This window comes from Phacochoerus africanus, chromosome 15 (genome assembly GCF_016906955.1).
Source record: "Phacochoerus africanus isolate WHEZ1 chromosome 15, ROS_Pafr_v1, whole genome shotgun sequence".
Lineage (NCBI taxonomy): Eukaryota > Metazoa > Chordata > Mammalia > Artiodactyla > Suidae > Phacochoerus > Phacochoerus africanus.
The window spans coordinates 44,190,183-44,211,141 of NC_062558.1; the positions used below are offsets into that span (position 1 = coordinate 44,190,183).

At 41.7% G+C, this 20,959-nt stretch overlaps 1 protein-coding gene across 5 annotated transcripts in view; it reads left to right on the forward strand.

Moving 5' to 3' along the window:
* Positions 1–20,959, forward strand: part of SRRD (SRR1 domain containing) — a 29,094-nt gene that overhangs the window by 2,146 nt on the left and 5,989 nt on the right. For 3 of the 5 annotated variants that reach the window (XM_047760931.1, XM_047760929.1, XM_047760930.1), the window contains exons 2-6: positions 16,242–16,282; positions 17,331–17,590; positions 17,676–17,774; positions 19,765–19,919; positions 20,365–20,410. In XM_047760931.1, coding sequence (XP_047616887.1) covers positions 16,242–16,282; positions 17,331–17,590; positions 17,676–17,774; positions 19,765–19,919; positions 20,365–20,410 — 601 coding nt within the window. The remainder of the gene's footprint in view (positions 1–16,241; positions 16,283–17,330; positions 17,591–17,675; positions 17,775–19,764; positions 19,920–20,364; positions 20,411–20,959) is intronic. The other 2 variants (XM_047760932.1, XM_047760933.1) reach the window with 2 other exon arrangements.

Consider the following 20,959-nt stretch of genomic DNA (forward strand, 5'->3'; position numbering starts at 1 on the left):
CCCTGATGTTGTTATTCCTCCTCAGCTGCTTCAGTATCCCCCAGGATTTCCCTACTTCTCCATGTACCTCAGGTGTGGTGCAGTCCCCACTCCCCGAGTAGAGTCCGGTACTTTACAGGCCGTTCTCCTGTGCACTCACTCACCAGGTTACAAAGCACTCTCTGCACATTACAGCCCTCCTTTACCGTCTGTGTGCAACATGAGGCAGCGGCTTCAGTTCTGTCTCCTCTCTGAGCCCCCTGGACACTGGCTTGTCAGTTCAAGTCCAGTTGATTTGGTTTTTTACAGATTTTTTTTTCTTGTGATAATAGCATAAGATTTCGCTTAGCAACTTTCAAATATGCAATACAGTTTTGGGTTGGTTTTGCTTTGTTTTGTTTTTTGGCCATACCCGTGGTATGCGGAAGTTCCACAGCTAGGGATCAAACCCATTTCACAGCAGTGACAATGCCAGATCCTTAACCCACTGAGCCACCAGGGAACTCCACAATGCAGTATTTTTTAGTTGCCATGCTTTAAATTACATCTCCATGACTTATTTATTTTATAACTAGATGTTTGTACCTTTTGACCCCCTTCACCTGTTCCACCCCACACTCCCCACCCCTAGCAACCACCAGTCTGTTCTTTGTGAGTTGGTGTGTGTTCGCTATTTAGATTCCTCATATTAGGTACAGTATTTGCCTTTCTCTAAATGATTTCACTTAAAAGAATGCCCTCCAGATCCACCCATGTTGTCACAAATGGCAGGATTTCATTCTTTTATATGGCTGAATAATATTCCATCATTCATGTATATGTGTCTCACAATTTCTTTATCCATTCATTCATGGATGAACACGTAGTTTGTTTTCACATCTTGGCTATTTAAAATAGTTCTGTAGTGAAAATGAGGGTGCAGATATATTTTTAAGTTGGTGCTTTCATTTTCTTTGGATATATACCCAGAAGTGGAATTGCTGGATCATATGGTGGTACTGATTTTTAACTTTTTAAGGCACCTCCAAACTGTTTTCCACAGCAACTGCACCGGTTGACATCTCCACCAACAGTACACCACAGTTCCCTTTTCTCCACATCCTCATCAACACTTGTTATTTCTTGTATTTTTTTAACCTTAAAAAATTTTTTATTGAAGTATTGTTAATTTACAATGTTGTGTTAGTATCAGGTATACATCAAAGTGATTCAGTTATACATTTTTTTCAGATTATTTTCCTTTATAGATACTACAAAATACTGAGTATAGTTCCCTGTGGTACGCAGTAGCTTCCTGTTGGTATCTTGTCTTTTTGATACAGTCATTCTAACAGGTATAAGGTGATATCTCTTGATGGTTTTGATTTGCATTTCCCTAGTAATTAGTGATGTTGAGCATCTTTCATGTACCCGTTGGCCATCTGTATGTCTTCTTTGGAAAAATGTGTATTCAGATCTTCTGCCCATATTTTAATTGGGTTGGGATTTTTTGCTGTTGAATTGTGTGAGTTCTTTATGCTGTGGATATTAACCTCTTGTCAGATACATGCTTTGCAGATACTTTCTCCCATTCAGTAGGTTGCCTTTTCATTTTGTCAGTGATTACATTTGCCATGCAGAAGCTTTTTAGTTTGATGTGGTTCCACCAGTTTATTTTTACCTTTGGTGTCAGATTAGAACAATCATCTCCAGGGGTTCTTTTGTGCCACAGCAGGTAAAGGATCTGGTGTTGTTACTGCAGAGGCTTGGCTCACTCCTATGGTATGGGTTCAATCCCTATCCCAGAAACTTCCACATGTTGTGGGCTCAGCCAAAAAGAAAAAAAAAAAATCATCACCAATACCTATGTCAAGGAGTTTACTGACTGAGTTTTCTTCTAAGAGTTTTATGGTTTCAGGTCTTTTTTTTTTTTTGTCTTTTTGCCTTTTCTAGGGCCACTTCTGTGGCATATGGAGGTTCCCAGGCTAGGGGTCGAATCGGAGCTATAGCCACCAACCTACGCCAGAGCCACAGCAACTCGGGATCCGAGCCGCTTCTGCAACCTACACCACAGCTCACGGCAACACCAGGTCCCCAACCCACTGGGCAAGGCCAGGGATCGAACCCGAAACCTCATGGTTTCTAGTCGGATTCGTTAACCACTGCGCCATGACGGGAACTCCGGTTTCAGGTCTTATATTTAAGTCTTTTTTATTTTTTTATTTATTTTATTTTGTTGTTGTTGTTGTTGTTGTTGCTATTTCTTGGGCCGCTCCCGCAGCATATGGAGGTTCCCAGGCTAGGGATCTAATCGGAGCTGGAGCCACCGGCCTACCCCAGAGCCACAGCAACGCGGGATCCGAGCCGCGTCTGCAACCTACACCACAGCTTACGGCAACGCCAGATCGTTAACCCACTGAGCAAGGGCAGGGACCGAACCCGCAACCTCATGGTTCCTAGTCGGATTCGTTAACCACTGCGCCACGACGGGAACTCCATATTTAAGTCTTAAATCCCTTTTGAGTTAAGTTTTTTAATTTTTTTTTTTTATTGAAGTGTAGTCTGTTTACAGTGTTGTGTTAACCTCTGCTGTACAGCACACTGACTCAGTTTTATATATATATACATTCTTTTTTATAATCTTTTCTGTTATGGTTTATCCCAGGATATTGACTATAGCTCCCTCTGCTATACAGTAGCATCTTGTTGTTTTATCCATTCTATATATAATAGTTTGCCTCCACTAACCGCAAACTCCCAATCCATCCTTACCCCACCTCACCTCCCCCTTGGAAACCACAAGTCTGTTCTTTATGTCTGGAAGTCAGTTTCTGTTTCATAGATAGGTGCATCTGTGCCATATTTTGACTTTATTTATTTATTGTATTTATTTTTAGGGCTGCACCTGTGGCATATGGAAGTTCCCAGGCTAGGGGTTGAATTGGAGCTTCAGCTCCTGGCCTACATCACTGCCATAGCAATGCAGGATCCAAGCTGCATCTGAAACCTACACCAAGGCTCATGGAAATGCTGGATCCTTAACCCACTGAGCGAGGCCAGGGATCAAAACTATGTTCTCATGGGTACTAGTTGGGTTCATTACCGCAGAGCCATGTCAGGAACTCCCTGTGCTGTGTTTTAGATTCCATTTATAAGTGGTATCATATGGTATTTGTCTTTCTCTGACTTACTTCACTTAATATGATAATCTTGAGTTGCATCCATGTTGCTGCAGATAGCATTATTTCATTCTTTTTTTAATGGCTGATTAGTATTCTATTGTATATGTTTACCACACCATTCTTACCCACTTATCTGTCGATGGACATTTAGGTTGCTTTCATGTCTTGGCTGTTGTGAATAGTTCTGTTATGAACATAAGTTACATGTATCTTTTTGAATTACAGCTTTTTCCTGATATATGCCCAAGAGTAGGATTGCTGGATCATATTGTAATTCCATCTTTATTTTTCTGAGGAACCTATGCTATACTGTTCTCCATAGTGGCTGTACCAACTTAAATTCTTACCAACAGTGTAGGAGGGTTCCGTTTTCTTTACCATCTCTAGCATTTGTTATTTATAGGCCTTTTTTAAAACTTCTTTTGGCCTAGTCCATGGCATGTGGAAGTTCCCAGGCCAGGGATCTAACCTGCACCACAACATGACCCGAGCCACTATGGTGACAATGCTGGATCCTTAACCTACTGTTCCGCAAGAGAATTCCCAATAGACTCTTTAACGGTGGTCATTCTGACTGGTGTGAGGTGGTACCTTATTGTAGTTTTGATTTGCATTTCTCTAATAATTAGCGATGTTGAGCCCCTTTTCACATGCCTAGTGGCCATCTATATGTCTTCTTTGGAGGAATGTCTATTTAAGTCTTCTGCCCATTTTTTCGATTAGGTTTGTTTTTATTGTTGTTGTTGTTGTTGAGTTGTATGAACTGTTTGTATATTTTGGAAACTAGGCTCTTGTCAGTCACATGGTTTGCAAATATTTTCTCCCATTCCATAGGTTGTCTTTTTTTTTAATAGCTTCCTTTGATGTGCAAAACTTGTAAGTTTATGTTCCATTTGTTTATTTTTGGTTTTGTTTCTATTGCTTTGGGAGTCTGACCTAAGAAAACATTTGTGTGGTTTATGTCAGAGAATGTGTGGCCTATGATCTCTCCTAGGAGTTTTATAGTATCATCTCTTATGTTTAAATCTTTAAGCTATTTTGAGTTTATTTTTGTCTATGGTGAGAGGATATGTTCTAACTTCATTGATTTACATACAGCTATCCAACTTTCCCAGCACCACTTGCTAAAGAGACTGTCCCCATTTTATATTTTTGCTGCCTTTGTTGAAGATTAATTGACTGTAAGTGTGTGAGTTTGTTTCTGGGCTCTCTGTTCTGTCCCAGAGATCCATATTTCTATTTTTGTGCCAATACCACACTATTTTGATTATTGTAGCTTTGAGTATTGTCTGAAGTCCGTGGGTTATACCTTGTGCTTTGTTCTTTTTCTTCAAGATTGCTTTGGCAATTCTGGGTCTTTTACGATTCCATATAAATTTTAGGATTATTTGTTCTAGTTCTGTGAAAACTGTCATGGGTAATTTGATAGGGATCACATTAAATCTGTAGACTACTTTGGGTAGTATGGCCATTTTAGCAGTATTAATTCTTCCAATCCAAGAACATGAAATATCTTTCCATTTCTTTGAATCATCTTTAAATTCCTTTATTAATGTTTTATAGTTCTCAGCATATAATTCCTTCACCACCTTGGTCAGGTTTATTCTTAAGTATTTTATGTTTAGGGGTGCAATTTTAAGAGGTTTTTTTTTTAACATCCCTTTTCTGCTATTTCATTGTTAGTGTGAAGAAATGCAACCAATTTCAGTATGTTAATCTTGTATCCTGCTACTTTGCTGAATTCTTCTGTCTGTTGTAGTACTTTTTGTGTGGGATCTGTAGGGTTTTCTATATATAATATCATGACATCTGCATATAATGACAATTTTATCTCTTCCCTTTCAATTTAGATACTTTTTATTTCTTTTTCTTGACATTGGTGTGGCTAAGACTTCCAATACTATGTTGAATAGAAGTGGTCAGAGTGGGCATCCTTGTCTTGTTCTATATTTTAGCAGGAGGGCTTTCAGCTTTTCACTGTTGAGTATTATGTTGACTTTGGGTTTGTCATTAATAGCTTTTATTATGTTGAGGAGTTCCCTTGTGGCACAGCAGTTTCAGGATCCAGTGTTGTCACTGCTGTGGCTCAGGTTTGATCCCTGGCCTGAGAACTTCCATGTGCTGTGGTTGAGGCCAAAAAGGGAAAAAAATAGCTTTTATTATGTTGAAATATGTTCCCTCTATACCCACTTTGGTAAAAGTTTTTTCATGAGTGGATGTTGAATTTTGTCAAATGCATTTTCTGCATCTACTGAGATGGTTATGTGGCTTTTGTCTTTTGTTAATGTGGTGTATGTATCATGTTGACTGATTTGTGTATGTTGAACTCTCCTTGTGAACTTGGGATGAATCCCATTTGGTCGTGGTGTATGATCTCTTTGTGTTGTTGGTTTGCTAGTGTTTTGTTGAGAATTTTAGCATTTATATATAATTTGCATATAAATGCAAAAATTCTCAACAAAATAATTATCAAAGATATTAGCCTGTAATTTTCTTTTTTGATGGTATCTTTGGTTGTGGTATCAGGGTGATGATGGTGTCATAGAATATCTTTGGGAGTGTTCCTTCCTCTCCAGTCTTTTGGAAGCATTTGAGAAGAATCAGTGTAAGTTCTGCATTAGGTATGTTTAGTAGAATTCACCTGTGAAGCCATCTGGTCCTGGACTTTTGTTTGGAGGAATTTTTTAAATAATAGATTCCAGTTCATGTTTAGTGATCTGTCTAATCAAATTATCTATTTCTTGATTCAGTTTTGGTATGCTGTATTTTTCTAGAAAGCTGTCCGTTTCTTTTAGGTTTTCAAATTTGTTGGCATATAATTGTTCATAATATTCCCTTATGGTTTTTTGTATTTTGGTGGTATTGGTTGATGTTTCTCACTTTTCATTTCTCATTTCATTTGTTTGGCTTTCCTCTCTTTTCTTCTTGATGAGTCTGGCCAGAGATTTGTCAGTTTTGTTTACTCTTTCACTGAACCAGGTCTTAATTTTATTGATTTTATCTATTATTTTTTAATCTCTATTTAATTCCTCTCTGATCTTTATTAATTACTTCCTTCAGCTGACCTTAGGTTTGTTCTTTTTCTCATTCTTTTAGGTGGTAGGTTGTTTACTTGAGATTTTTCTTTCTTTTTTTTTTTTTTTTTTGAGGAAGACCTGCATCAGTATGAACTTCCGTCTAAGAACTGCTTTTGCTGCTTCCCATAGATTTTGTATGGTCATGTTTTCATTGTCATTTCTCTTAAGGTATTTTTTTAATTTCCTTTTTGATTTCCACGATGACCTATGTATTTTTGTTTTGTTTTGGTTTTTTTGTAGCATGCTGTTTATTCTCCATGTAATTGTTTGTCATTTCTTTTCCTGTGGTTGATTTCTAGTTTCATGCCTTTGCAGTCAGAAGATGCTTGAAATAATTTCTGTAGTCTTAAATTTGTTGAGGTTTGTTTTGTGCCCTAGTATGTGGTCAGTCCTAGAGAATGTTCCACATGCACTTGAAAAGAATATGTGTTCTGTTTTGTCATTGGTTTTGTCCTGAAAATTTCAATTAAGTCTTACTGTTCAGGATCTCTGTTGCCTGATTGATTTTCTGCCTAGAAATCTGTTAATTGATGTGAATGGGGTTTTAAAGTGTCCTGCTATTTTTGTATTCTCATCAGTTTCTCCCTTTATGTCTGTTAGTATGGGTGCATATATGTTAACAAATATAAAGTCCTCTTCTTGTATTAACCCTTTTATCATTATAGAGCCCTTTATCTTTCTTTATGGCCTTTGTTTTACTGTCTATTTTGTCTGATACAAGTATTGCGACCCCTGATTTCTTGTCATTTCTGTTTGTGTGAGATATCTTTTTCCATCCTCTCACCTTCAATCTATGTATGTCCTTTGCCCTAAGATGGGTCTCTTGTAGGCAGCATATTGTAGGCTCTTTTTATCCAGTCTGCCACTCTTTGTCTTTTGATTGGAGCATTTAGTCCATTGACTTTTGAGGTAATTATTGATAAGTAAGTATTTATTGCATTTTTTAAAATTATGGCTGCACCCGTGGCACATGGAAGTTCTCGGCCTTGGGGTCGAATTGGAACTGCAGCTGAGGCCACAGCCACAGCTACAGTAATATCAGATCCAGGCCTCAACTGCAGCCTATGCCACAGCTTGCAGTAATGGTGGATCATTAACCCATTGAGCAAGGCCAGGGATTGCTTCACAGAAACAATGTTGGGGTCCTTAACCCACAGAGCCACAATGGTAACTCTTATTTATTGCCACTTTAAACCTTGTTTTCCAGTTAATTCTATGTTTCTTTTTTGTTCCTTTTCCTTTTTTTTTTTTCCTTTTTATGATTTGATGGTTTCCTTTTATTTGTGAACCTTTTGTTCTCCTTTTTGGTTTTTGTAGATCTATTATATGTTTTTGATTTCTTGGTTACTCTGTTTTTCAAATATGTTAACGCCTTCCTGTATCTGCTTGCTTTAAACTGATAGTCATATAGGCCCAAACACATTCTAAAAAAAAAAAAAAAACAGAATCTACATTTTCTTACTCTCCTCCCCCGTATATTTTTTTATTTTTTATTTTCAGGGCCACACCTGCAGCATATGGAAGTTCCCAGGCTAGGGGTCGAATTGGAGCTACAGCTGTCAACCACAGCCACAGCCATGTGGGATCTGAGCCACATCTACAACCTACACCACAGCTCACATTAATGCTGGATCCTTAACCCACTGAGTGAGGCCAGGGGTCAAACCCACATCCTCATGGAGCCTAATCGGTTTCCTTATCTGCTGAGCCTTGAAGGGTACTCCCATGTTTTATTAATTTGATGCCTTCTTTCACATCTTAATGTTTATCCTTTTGCTTGTGTTCATCATCACTTTCACAGATAGGTTTTTTTTTTTTTTTCTTTTCAATCTGTGTACTGGCTTATATAAGTGATTTACTTTCTAAATGTGTTTTCCTCTTTCCTATATCATCTTCTTTTCTACTTAGAGAAGACCGTTCAGTATTTCTTTTAGGATAGGTTTGGTATTACTGTGTTCTTTTAGTTTTTGCTTGCCTGAGAGATTCTTTTTCTCTCCTTCTATTCTAAATGATAATCTAGAGTATTCTAGGTTGCAGATTTTTCCCTTTTGAGACTTTGAATATATTTTGCCACTCCATTCTGGCCTGTAGTGTTTCTGTAGAGAAATCAACTGATAGCCTTATGGGCCTTCCTTGTAATTAACTTTGTTTTTTTCTTGCTGCCTTTGTTTTTATTTTGGCTGCACCTGCAGCACGTGGAAATTCCTGGGCTGGATATGAATCCTGCACCCCTGTAGCAACTCAAGCTGCACCTCAAGAACTCCCTCTTGCTGCCTTTAGAATTCTCTCATTAGCTTTAATTTTTTGCCATCTTTATTTTACTGTGTCTTGGTGTAGGTCTATTTGGGTTCATATTGTTTGGGACTCTCTATACTTCCTTTATCTGAATATCTGTTCTTTAAGTTTGGGAAGTTTTCAGCTGTAATTTCTAAAAGATACATTTTCAGTCCCCTTTTCTCTCTTTCCTTCTGGAATCCATGTTCATATATTCACACACTTTGTATTATCCCATAAGTTTCTTATAATTATTTTCATTTTTATTTTTCATTTGGCTGTCTATCTGCTCTTCTGATTGGGTGATTTCCATTATTCTGTCTTCCAAATCCCTTATTTGTTCTTCTGCATTATTCATTCTGCTGTTCAGTACTTTTAGCTCAGCTTTTGTCTCAGCAAATTAATCTTCTAATTTTTCATAGTTCCTCCTTATACTTTCTAGTTCCTTTTTACAGTGATTTGCATTTCTGTTGATAACCTCTCTTTAATCCTTCAGTCTTTTCATTAATACCTTTTTGAACTCAGTGTCTCTTGGACTGAAGAGGTCTGTTTCATTGTTCCTTCAGGGGAATTCTCTTGGTCTTTTAACTGGGAGAGGTTCCTCTGCTTCTTCATTTTACCTATATTTAGGAGAGTGAGTTTAGGAGAAAGAATTGTTTACTATGGTCTTGGAAGGCTATTTGTATGTGGAGTGTCCCTGTGTAGCTTATGTGGGTTAAAAATTTTTGGCACGAAGGCTGCTTTTAGTTTGGATGTTTGTATGAACCATGCATTTCCAGGACAGTGGGGGCAGCGATTGGCTGTGGGTCTTGTACCATTGGTGGTGTCCACACCCACCTGTGGAGCCTGCAATGGTGGCAGAGGCTCTTTCCTGTCACAGGAAATGTGTAGGCGGTGTCCTGTTGCCATAGAGCATGTGCAGGGAAAGAAGTTCCGATGGCATTCCCACCCCTCTCTTCATGAGCCCCTGCAACAATGGTGCCTGGCTTCTCTGGTAAGCCAGGGCTTCTTCTAAGTACACCTTCAGTTGCCCACACTCCAGCCTCTTCAGGATGTTTCCATGCAGCCAACCCTTGTCCTTTCCCTGGATCTGTTGTCTGAAGCCTGAGCTTCAGCACCCAGACCTCAAATGAAGCAGCAGACAAGCACTGGGGATGCAGTACTGACTGTGCGGGTTACTTTCCATTTTGCCTTCCTTAAAATGGTTGCTGCACTCTCCTCCAAGGCTCAGAAGTTCCCTCTCTGTCCAGGTTGCTCTCCCCATCAGTGGGAACTTCCCAGGTTATGGGAACATTTCCTCCTTCACAGCTTGCTCCCTGGAGCACAGGTCCCCTCCTAATTCCTTTCTCCCTCTTTTTGTTTTTCTTTTTGCTTTTGTTCTACCTAATTACATGGATGTTTTCTTGCCTTTTGGGAAGTCTGAGGTCTGCCAGCATTCAGTAGATGTTCTGTGCCAATCGTTCTACATGTAGATGTATTTTTTATGTGTCTATGGGAGGAGGTGAGCTCTGCATCCTACTCCTCCACCATGTTGATTGCTCTCGAGTTCAGTTTTGTGTGTGTGTGGTCTAAAATAGTGACCTGGTTTCTTTTCCTTTTTCTTTTTTTGCATGTGGCCATTGATTTTCCCCAGTGTTCTTGAAGAGACTGTTTTTTTCCCTTGCATATTTTTTGTTCCTTTGTTATAAATTAATTGACCACATGAATGGGTTTATTTCTGGGGTCTTTAGTCTGTTCCATTGATATATGTGTCCATTTTTATGCCTAAACCACACTGTTTTAATTATGATAGCTTTGTAATAAAATTTGAAATCAGAGAGCTTGATGCCTCCAGCTTTGTTCTTCTTTCTCAAGATTACTTTGGCTTGTTAGGGTCTTTTGTGGCTCCATTCAGATTTTATTATTGTTTGTCCTATTTCTGTGAAAAATGCTATTGGAATTTTGATAGAGATTGCATTAAATCTGTAGAGTGCTTTAAGGTGATATGGATATTTTTAACAATATTAATGCCAGTGCATGAGCAGGGAGTATCTTTCCATTTATTTGTGTCTTCAGTTTTTTTCCTTAATGTCTTGTAGTTTTCAGTATACAGGTTTTTTTCACATCCTTGGTTAAATTTATCCTTAGGTATTTTTTTCTTTTTGATGCAATTGTAAATGAGATTGTTTTCTTAATTTCTCTGATAGGTTATTATTAGTGTATACAAATGCAGCAGATTTTCGTGTATTTATTTTTTGTCTCTTGCAACATTATGGACTTGTTTATTAGATGTAACAGGTTTTTTTGGTAGAATCATTGGAGTTTCCTATCTTTGACATGTTCCCTGTAGAAAGTGACAGTTTTACTTCTTTTTTAATTTGGATTCTTATTTCTTTTTTTGCCTAATTACTCTGGCTAGGACTTCCTGTACCTTGTTGAGTAAAAAAGGCAAGAATGGGCATCCTTGTCTTATTCCAGATCTTAGAGGAAGAGTTTTCAGCTTTATACCCTTAAGTATAATATTAGCTTGTCATACGTAGCCCTTATTTTAAAAAAATTTATGTGTTTAAAGCACTTTATGATTTTATAGAGCATTTTCATATACACAGTATCCTACGTGATCCTCACAACAGCCCTGTGAGGGGGGTTACAATGCCCATTTTATAGGGGAAAGAACAGAAGTGGTGAGATACAGGCACACTATTTAGAATTTGGCTAGAACATTAATGCTGAGAGTCCTGGGACTGTGTGTTAATCCTTGAAGAAAAGGAGAGTTGTGAAAATGTGATCTCTTAACTAACAGAGAGACATACAAATAACATGGAATTCCACTTTTTTCCTTTTTTTTTTTTTGTCTGCCTTTTCTTTTTCTTCTTTGTCCTTTTTTCAGTTACACAAAATATTTTCATCTCTAATGAAATACTCCTTTTTCTACAGGACCTATATTGGATATTTAAACTACGAAGAGGGAGTTCCCATTGTGGCTCAGCTGAAATGAATCTGACTAGTATCCATGCAGACATAGGTTCAATCCCTGGCCTCATTCTTGTGGTTAAGGATCCAGCATTGCCATGGCTCTGGTGCAGGTCGCAGACATGGCTCAGATCTGGTGTTCCTGTGGCTATGGTTTGGGACAGTGGCTACAGTTCTGATTTGACCTCTAGCCTGGGAACCTCCATATGCCATGGGAGTGGCCCCAAAAAAGACAAAAAACATAAAATACAAAGAGCTTTTTTCTTTTCCTTTTTTTTTTTTTTAGGGCCACACCTACTGCATATGGAAATTCCCAGGCTAGGGGATGAATCACAACTGTAGCTGCCGGCCTATACCACAGCCACAGCCATGCCACATCCAAGCCACATCTGTGACCTACACTATAGCTCACGGCAACGCTGGATCCTTAACCCACTGAGCAAGGCCAGGGATTGAACCCATGTCCTCATGGATACTAGTCAGGTCTGTTACCACTAAGCTACAACAGGAACTACCAAAAAGCTTTTTTTTTTTTTTTCTCTTTTGTTCATGTCCATGGTATGTAGAAGTTCCTGGTGCAGGGGTCAAAACCACACCACAGCAGAGAAAATGCTGGATCCATTAACTGCTAGGCCACAAGGGAACTCCACAAAGAGCTTTTTAGAAAAAAATTCAGCATTCTTTTTTTATCATCAAATATTATTGCTTGTGAGTTCCCATTGTGGTTCAGTGGGTTAAGAACCTGACTAGTATCCATGAGGATGCAGATTCAATTTCTGGCCTCACTTAGCAGATTAAAGATCCAGCATTGCCACAGAACTGCGGTGTGGGTCACAGATACGGCTCTGATCTGGTGTTGCTGTGGCTGTGGCATAGACCGGCAGCTGCAGCACCAATTTGACCCCTAGCCTGAGAATTTCCATATGCCACAAATGCAGCCCTTAAAAGAAAAAAGAAAAAAGAAAAAAGCTTGAAATGCCAGGTAGTTTAAAGAAATAAGTTTTTATTTTTTTGTGAGTTTTTTGGTTCATTGTGTTGAATGAACTCTCCTACCTCCACTTTACCTCACTATAAAACTTGAAAAAGATATGCTGTAATTTGGAAAATGAAACAAGAAGGAAATCAAAGTCAATTTTACATGTTAAAATTCTAAGGAATTTTAAAATCTTGATCTACCCTGAACATCCGAAGAGAGCCCTGTTCTTCCCCCATATTAGCTCTGCTGTATTGTATAATTGCCTGTTTACATATCTGTGTCTTTCAGAGATAATTAGCTCTGTAAGGCCAGAGACAATAGTTGTCTCATTAGCTGTTAAGTCCAGCTTTGGAAGGTACATAATGAACATAATGCTGAATGAATGAGTGGATGAACAAATGGATTTTCTTTTATGACATCCCTGTCTCTGGTTGAGACTAGTGTTTTCAATGTAAAATTCCACACACAGTCAGTATCCATGAGATTTCTCCTAGAAGCCAATGGGTTACATCAGGTTCAGCAAGACACTAGTTCATTGACTGGCAGAGGGCTCTTGGGCTGCCTCTGAGGATAGGTAGTTGCAGCCCATCAGTGAGTACATGGGTGATGCCCCAGCCCAGGGGTGCTAGGGGATGGGATGGTGGTGATGGTGGGGTTTTGGAGTAGGGAGAGGTATGAGCATGGTAGTTGAAGCCCAAGAGCACCAAGGACCAGAAGAAGCAGCTGTGTGGAAGCTGGGACCACAAGGGAACCATGGGCTCTTTGGAGGAACTACAAAGGGATCTTGGAGTCAGTTGTGCTGGTGACTTGTCTAGAGGTAAAAGGTCTTTTAATGAGAGAATAGCACAGGATGTCCTGCCCAACCCACCTGATCTTAAAAGGGCCCTGGCCTCCCAGTCTTCCCCATTGGTCTGGAAGGCCAATTGATCTCTGGTCACCTTTAGGACCTGGAGGGCCTGTTGGACCTGGAATGCGCCTCATGGCCCACCTTCTCCAGTAGGACCTCTCTCTCCTTTTTCACCTAGGGGTCCAGGAGGACCTTGAATTAAAGTGATATTTTTCAGTGTCTGCAAATGTTGCCGATTTTTCAGCCTGAAATCGTTAGTGATGTTAAATAGTTTTGCTTCTTTTATTTCCTGTTCCAAATGCACTTTGTCAGAGACATAATTTCTGCTGATTCACTGTACACATTATATGCTCCTTTAACTTACTCATCTCCTGCCACCATTCTGATGATAAGTATGAGGACTACAAACACAAGGAGATAAAGGGCAATCAATGCAGCTTTGAGACTTCAGTTTCTGCTGAAGGGCAAGGCCATTTTTAGGATTCAGAGGAAGCAAAGCTGTCATGAACGAGCATCATAGTTCACAGAATCTGAACAGCTCTTGGTGTTCTCCTGTAGATTGGGAAGTCTGTCCCACTGTTCCATACCTCTGGAGCAGACGCCACTAGAGCCTTAATCTGATGAGAACACGTAAATGATCATTTTGATGAATTGCTGGAGGCCGAGTGAGGAGTCTACTGTGTAAGTCTGAGAGACGTCTGGGGGCTGCAGTCCCCCAGGAACCCCCAAACTTTCCTGGGCTTTACCTCCAGGTACCCCACTAGGGTCTTATGGTGAAGAGCCAAGAAAAATCACCTGGTGCCTTTGGGAGAGAGCGGCAAAACTAACCATTTAAAATACATAAAAGAGCATTCTTCATAACAAAAGTTTACTTTCTAGTGAATAAGCCATACGCATATGGCCTTTATTATGCTGAGTTAGGTTCCCTCTATACCTGCTCTCTTGAGTGTTTTGGGTTTTTTTTTAATCATAAGTGAAAGTTGAATTTTGTCAAATGCTTTTTCTGCATCTATTGAAATAATCATATGATGTGTGTGTGTGTGTGTGTCTGTGTGTGTCTGTCTGTCTGTCTCTTTTTAGGACCACACCTGTAGCATATGGAGGTTCTCAGGCTAGGGATCAAATCAGATATGTAGCTGCCAGCCTATACCACAGCTGCAGCAATGCCAGATCCAAGCCGCATCTGTGACCTACACCACAGCTCAAGGCAATGCTGGATCCTTTACCCACTGAGCAAGGCCAAGGGATCTAACCCAAGTCGTCATGGGTGCTAGTTGGGTTCGTTAACAGCTGAGCCAGGATGGGACCTCCTAATCATATGATTTTAATCCTTCGTTAATGTGGTGTATCACATTGACTATTTTGCAGATGTTGAACCACCCATGCATTCCTAGAATAATACCACTTAATCATGGTATATGATCATTTTATTGTTGAAATTGGTTTGCTAATATTTTGTTGTACATGTTTGCATCTGTGTTCGTCGGGTTATTGGCCTGTGATTTTGTTCCCTTGGGGCATCCTTGTCTGGTTTTGGTAACAGGGTAATGCTGGCCTTGTGAATAAGTTTGGAAATGTCCCTCCCTCTTCTGTTGTTAGAATAGTTTTAAAAGGATCAGTATGAATTCCTCTTTGAATATTTGGTAGAGTTCATCAGTGAAGCAATCTGGTCCTGGGCTTGTGTTTGTTAGAAGGTTATTGATTACCAATTCAGCCTCCCTACTAGTAACCAGCCTGTTGAGATTTTCTCTTTATGATTCAGCCTTGGATGGTTGTATGTTTCTAGAAATTTATCCATCTCATCTAAGTTTTCCGATTTGTTGGCATGTAATTGTTCATAGTAGTCTCTTATGATCCTTTGCATTTCTGTAGTATCATTTGTAATGTCTCTTCATACATTTCAGATTTTACTTTTTTCAGCTTTTTTTCCCCCTTGGTGAGTCTAGCTAAAGGTTTATCAATTTTATCTTTTCAGAGAACTAGCTTTTTGTTTTATTGATCTTCTCCACTGTGTTTTTAGTCCCTCTTTCCCTTCATTTCTGCTCTAATCTTTCTGTCTTTCCTGCTACTGACTTTGTTCTTCCTTTTCTAGTTCCTCAAGGTATAAAATTAGATTGAGACTTTTCTTGTTCTTGAAGGAGGCATTTATCATTATGAAATCCCTCTTAGAATTGCTTTTGCTACATCCTATAAATTTTGGTATGTTTTAAAGTACATTTTGCCTAATAGAAGTACTGCTTTCTTTTGGTTTACATTTGCATAGATTATCCCTCATTTCAGTCTGTGTGTCCTTACATCTGAAGCGATTGATTCTCTTGTTGGCAGTGTATAGATGGGTCTTGTTTTTTTAATCCATTTAGCCACTGCGTATCTTTTGATTGGAGAATTCATTCAGCTCATTTGAATTCACTACTGACCGTGTCTTGCTCCTTTTTGTGCAAACCAGTTGATTTAAAAAAAAAAAAGCCCAGACACTTGGTTTTGTCCCTTCTTTTACTCACCTTGGGATTATTTACAGTAACAAAGGCCATTTGTTGAATACCTGCTCTGCACCCTGCACTGAACATTAACCCATTTAATCCCTCCTGTAACCCTCTGTGATGGGTATGGCTTTATCCCCATTTTAGAGATGAGGAAACTAAAGCACAGAGAGGCTAAAATCTGGGCATTTAACCAGTATTTATGGAGCTGCACCTGTGTGCCAAGCTCTGTTGTGGACCAGGGATTCAGCACAGACGCAGACCTGGCCCTGGGAATCAGGGACCTCCTCCAGGAAGCCCTCTTCCCACATCCCCCCCAACCGTAGTAGCACTGCTCTGGCTACACTCCCAGGTATGCTCCTCCAGTCTCACAGGTGGACTCTGCATCTGAGGGTGTTCTACCATCCCTACACCCAGATCCTGGTCAGGGGGAAGGTCTCTGTCAGGGCAGCCCTGAAAGGGACAAGAGATGACCATGCTGTTTTTTCTCAACAGGGAGGACCTGCTTATCTCTGATTTCTGGAGTTTAGCGCTAGGTGGGTATCATCTGGCTCTGGTTAGAGGTAGTGGGGTGGGAGGAGGCCTGAATGTGGGCAAAGAAAGGAACCCAGCCTACATTTGGTGCCATTTTGCCTCAGTGAGTGGTGTGCATGCTGGGTGTCTTTTGTCACTTAACTCCAGCCCTCAGTTTCTTTATCTGTGGAATGGCCATGATAATGTACATATCCTATAGTGTAATTTTGAGTATTAAAGGAGGCATTTAGTAAAGTGCTTAGAGCAGTGCCTGCCTGCTGCACAGGAGGCAGTAAACGTCAGTTGTCATTATCTGCATTGTTGAGATTTTTTTTGTCTTTTCTAGGGCCACACCCATGGAATATGGAGGTTCCCAGGCTACAGGTCTAATCGGAGCTGCAGCTGCCGGCCTACACCACAGCCACAGCAATGGGGGATCCGAGTTGCATCTGCGACCTACACCACAGCTCATGGCAATGCTGGATCCTTAACCCACTGAGCGAGGCCAGGGATTGAACCCACAACCTCATCGTTCCTAGTTGGATTCATTAACCACTGAGCCACGACGGGAACTCCGAGATTTGTAATAGTTTGCACCTAACCCCAAACTCAGTCTATCCATCCCCCTCCCCCATGCACATTAAATACTCTTATTCCCAGTTATTTATAGTGTTATTTTTGAGAGCTCTGCTCCTCTATTCTGTTACTTTAAAAAGCAGGTATTTCAGAACAAAACTTGCATTTACCAGGTTGCCTCTTATTAAATTAGACTGAGTTCATATGAATGTTAAGCTGGAAAATGTGCCCATGAATGAAACCTTTTTGCTTGACATATTCCCTTAGGTTGTAGGCCGTGGGAGTCCAGGGACCGGGACAGTGGTCAGTTTGGGGTGGATATGGCTGCATGTCCCCTGCATGTCTGGGAGTGAGGCCGGCAGCCCTTTTCTCTGTGGAGTTGAAGCCTTTCCAGCCCCGCTCCTTATCTACCTGAGCCTGTGGGCTTCTTGTGTGGATGACATAGTTCATGGGGTCAGAGCATGCCCTCTGACTGTTTGGGGCCTGCTCTTGCAGAAACCATCAAAAGGTGTCTTAGGAAGCATCTGGAACAACTGAAGGCCCCTGTGGGGACTCTTTCGGAAGCCTTTGCAAGCCTGCATCTTGACCCATCACCAGATGAGTCAGATGTGGCCCGTGGCTCCATCTCAGAGGAGACCCTGGTCCCAGGAGCCTGCCATTTGAAGTGTGTGTGTTATGGCATTGGGAACTTTGCCACCTGCGTCATTGCCAGAAACCAACTAGCATTTTTGCTTCTGTTCTTGGAAAAGTGCCAGGTAAATATCTGTATTCTTCTTTATTGTCCCCTCCCATAGTCATATGCACACAGATGTTGAATAAGTAACTTGTTTTTCTCTGCAGATCCCCAGAAGTCACTGCTGGATATATGACCCTTTGTTTAGCCAAATCGAAATCACAGTTCTTAACACCCTTGGTGTGGTTGTTCTCAGTGAGAATGAGGTATGTAGCTTAGGGAAGGGGAGTGAGGAGGACTGGGTAGCTGCTGACCAAACTGGGCCCGGGCTGTGTCCCTGGGCACCAGGTTTCTGTGCAGCAGCCATTCCTCCTTTGCACTGCTTGCATTCCCGGTGCCTCTAGCATGTGACTGGTCAGTTACCCACATTTTGACCTATGTTGTGTCTGTCAGAAGAAAAAACTTACACAAATGGCACAGACTAAGATTTGCAAAATCTCTTTTTTTTTAACAGCTGCACCCACTGCATATGGAGGTTCCCAGGCTAGCAGTCAAATTGGAGCTGTAGCCGCTGGCCTACGCCATAGCACTGCCAGATCCAAGCCGCGTCTGCAGCCTACGCCACACACAGCTCACGGCAACACCGAATCCGTAACCCACTGAGCGAGGCCAGGGATCAAACTTGCATCCTCCTGAATTCCAGTCAGATTCACTTCCATTGACGGGCACTCCGGGTTTGCAGAATTCTCGTGAGAATTCTGTGTCCTGATTTTATGCTCAGTTGATATCTACTGTTGCTGTAAGAGAGTAAGGAGGGCACAGTCTCTGTGCCTCAACTGCAGTCCTTCTGGCTGGAATTTACCCTGTGCCGAGGGAGGTAGCAAACTGGGAGGGAACGTTTCCCCTCTTTGAAGCTGTAGCCCAGTCACACCCATAGCACCTGGCTGTAAGCTGTGGATATGTCCTCAGCCTATCCCCATGTCCCCTAAAATAGTTGGGACTCCAGATTTCTGAGGCCTCAGATAAAAAAACCATTGCACGAGCAGAGGGCTGAATTGAGTATAGGCAGATACCTCTGACTTAAGTTTTGCATTGTCTTGGGGATTATAGGAAAGTCATTTTATTCCTCTTTGTTCTGAAACTGCCATCTCATTGCTTATTATGAAACATGAATATCTGGCCCAGCTGAGCGGAGTCAGTCACTCAGTGGTGTCGGCAGGGTCATCAAACACTGCCATTCGGTTCAGACCACCTTTCCTGAGCTCCTGCTCTGTGTGAGGCAGGGAGCTCTGGAGAGACAGAGGTCATGGAAGCCAGTCTGTGATCAGGGAGCCCACGGTCACTTTGGGACATGTCCCTGGAAACAGGTGTATGACATGCAGGACAGTGAGGCAGACCCATGTCTAGGAACTGAGCCAGTAGGGAAATCTGTGCTTTTTTTTTGGGGGGGGGGTGTCTAGGAAGGCTCCCTAGGTCTGAGCTGGGATTGGAACGTCTCCTGGGGGTTTGCTGAGGGCCAGAACTGCAGGCAGCCTGTGCAGAGCTGCTCGGGAGACTTGGCCACGTATCAGCAAGGGAAATTGCTGGGAGTGGAGAGGCCCAGAGTGGCTGGGGACAGACGGTAAGGGAAGGGGGCTTGCTCCCTGCCTGGGAGATGATGGGGGAGCCGTGGTTCTCAAAAGGGGTGACTGGACCCCCAGGGAACATTTGAAAAGGACTCAATTACTATAGGGATCTACAGAAAGTGACAAGGAAACAGGACCTGGAGGACAGTGACCTCTGCTGTCCCTCCTGCCCTTGCAGTCAGGACACAGGAACCCCCTTTGTTAGTCCAGAGCTTTCTGTGTTCATGGGACACACAGTCGTTGAGTAAATGTGAGTCCTTTCTGGAGTTCATGATTGCCTGACTCAGCCTCACGTAAGTCTGTAGATTCCACACACACTAATATAACTTCCACAAGGGGACATAGTATCAGTTTTCGATTTGATACTTCAGTTTGCCTTCTCAGCTCATTATTTGTCCAGCTACATTGAGAGGAAGTGACATGTAACAGGTGTGAGTTTAAGGTGTACTAGTTGATTTGGTATGTGTGCGTATATTGTGAAAGAACTGCAATGAAGTTCACACATCCGTCATCACCACGCAATTACATGCATTTTTTTGGTGGGTGGCAATTCGCAGCTCGCTATTACTGTCCTTCCGTCTCCCTCCCCTCCTTGTAAGAAGTGTTTACATCTGTGCACGTTCTACCCCAGGAAGGAAAGCGGAGTGTTTGCGGCGAACCCACTGTCTTCTACATGCTCCACTGCGGGACGGCGCTGTACAACAACCTCCTGTGGAGTAACTGGTCAGTAGAGGCCCTTTCCAAGTTGGTCATCATCGGAAATAGTTTCAGAGGACTTGAGGAGAGGTGAGCTCAAAAATGCCGAGGTGAACCCTTCCCCCACCCCGACCACAGCAGAAAACATTTCACACTTGGCAGTGCCTCTCACTGGACCCGGACAGGGGTTAGAGCTGGGAGGCTTCAGCCTGGAGTCTCACTGGGAAGCAAATTAAGGCATCTTTCTGCCTCTAACTCCTCCTTTCCCTGAGGACAGACAGAATGGGTTTGTGAAAATGGGAAAAAACACTGCTTAAAGCTATATAACCTCCTGCTGCTTCATGGTGCCGTGGTATCTGCTGCTGTTTTTCCCTGGATGCGATGGGCAGTGACTGGGCGCTCACACTCTCTACTGTTTAGCCTTCTATATACATTCCACATTTTACAAAATTTCTCGCTATATTTAAGATTTTGCCTTTCTGCGTCTTGTTCTCTCCTACCTTCTCATCATACTCTTTAAAATTTTTATTTCTAGGTTGTTGACAAGGATTTTGCAGAAAAATTATCTGTATGTTGCAAAGGTCTGTACCTGAATGAAGGGGCTGGAGTGGGGAAGCCTATGAAATCACACCACTGCTGCATCACCCTGGAGCGGTCTGCCTTTATATGGAAGGCAGGAGCTCCCCAGGGGCTGGCGGCAGGCACAGAGGGTGTTACTGCACCGTCAGCAAGCTCTCCCTGTGGGTCTGTGTTCCAGAAAGCTATGACATTTTAGCACATCTCTTTTCTTAATCTCTTTTAATCTCAGTATCCTGTTCAGTGTACACACTGCCCTTGGGGCTGTCAACTCATTGTGCAAAGTACTTAAAATATATGATTCCTTACTTTTAAAAAAAGGAGTCCCTGTTGTGGTTCAGTGGTTAATGAATCCAACTAGGAACGATGAGGTTGTGGGTTCAATCCCTGGCCTCACTCAGTGGGTTAAGGATCTGGTGTTGCTGTTGAGCTGTGATGTAGGTTGCAGACGCGGGTCGGATCCCATGTTGCCGTGGTGTAGGCCGGTGGCTACAGCTCCGATCAGACCCCTAGCCTGGGAACCTCCATATGCCACGGGTCCGGCCCTAGAAAAG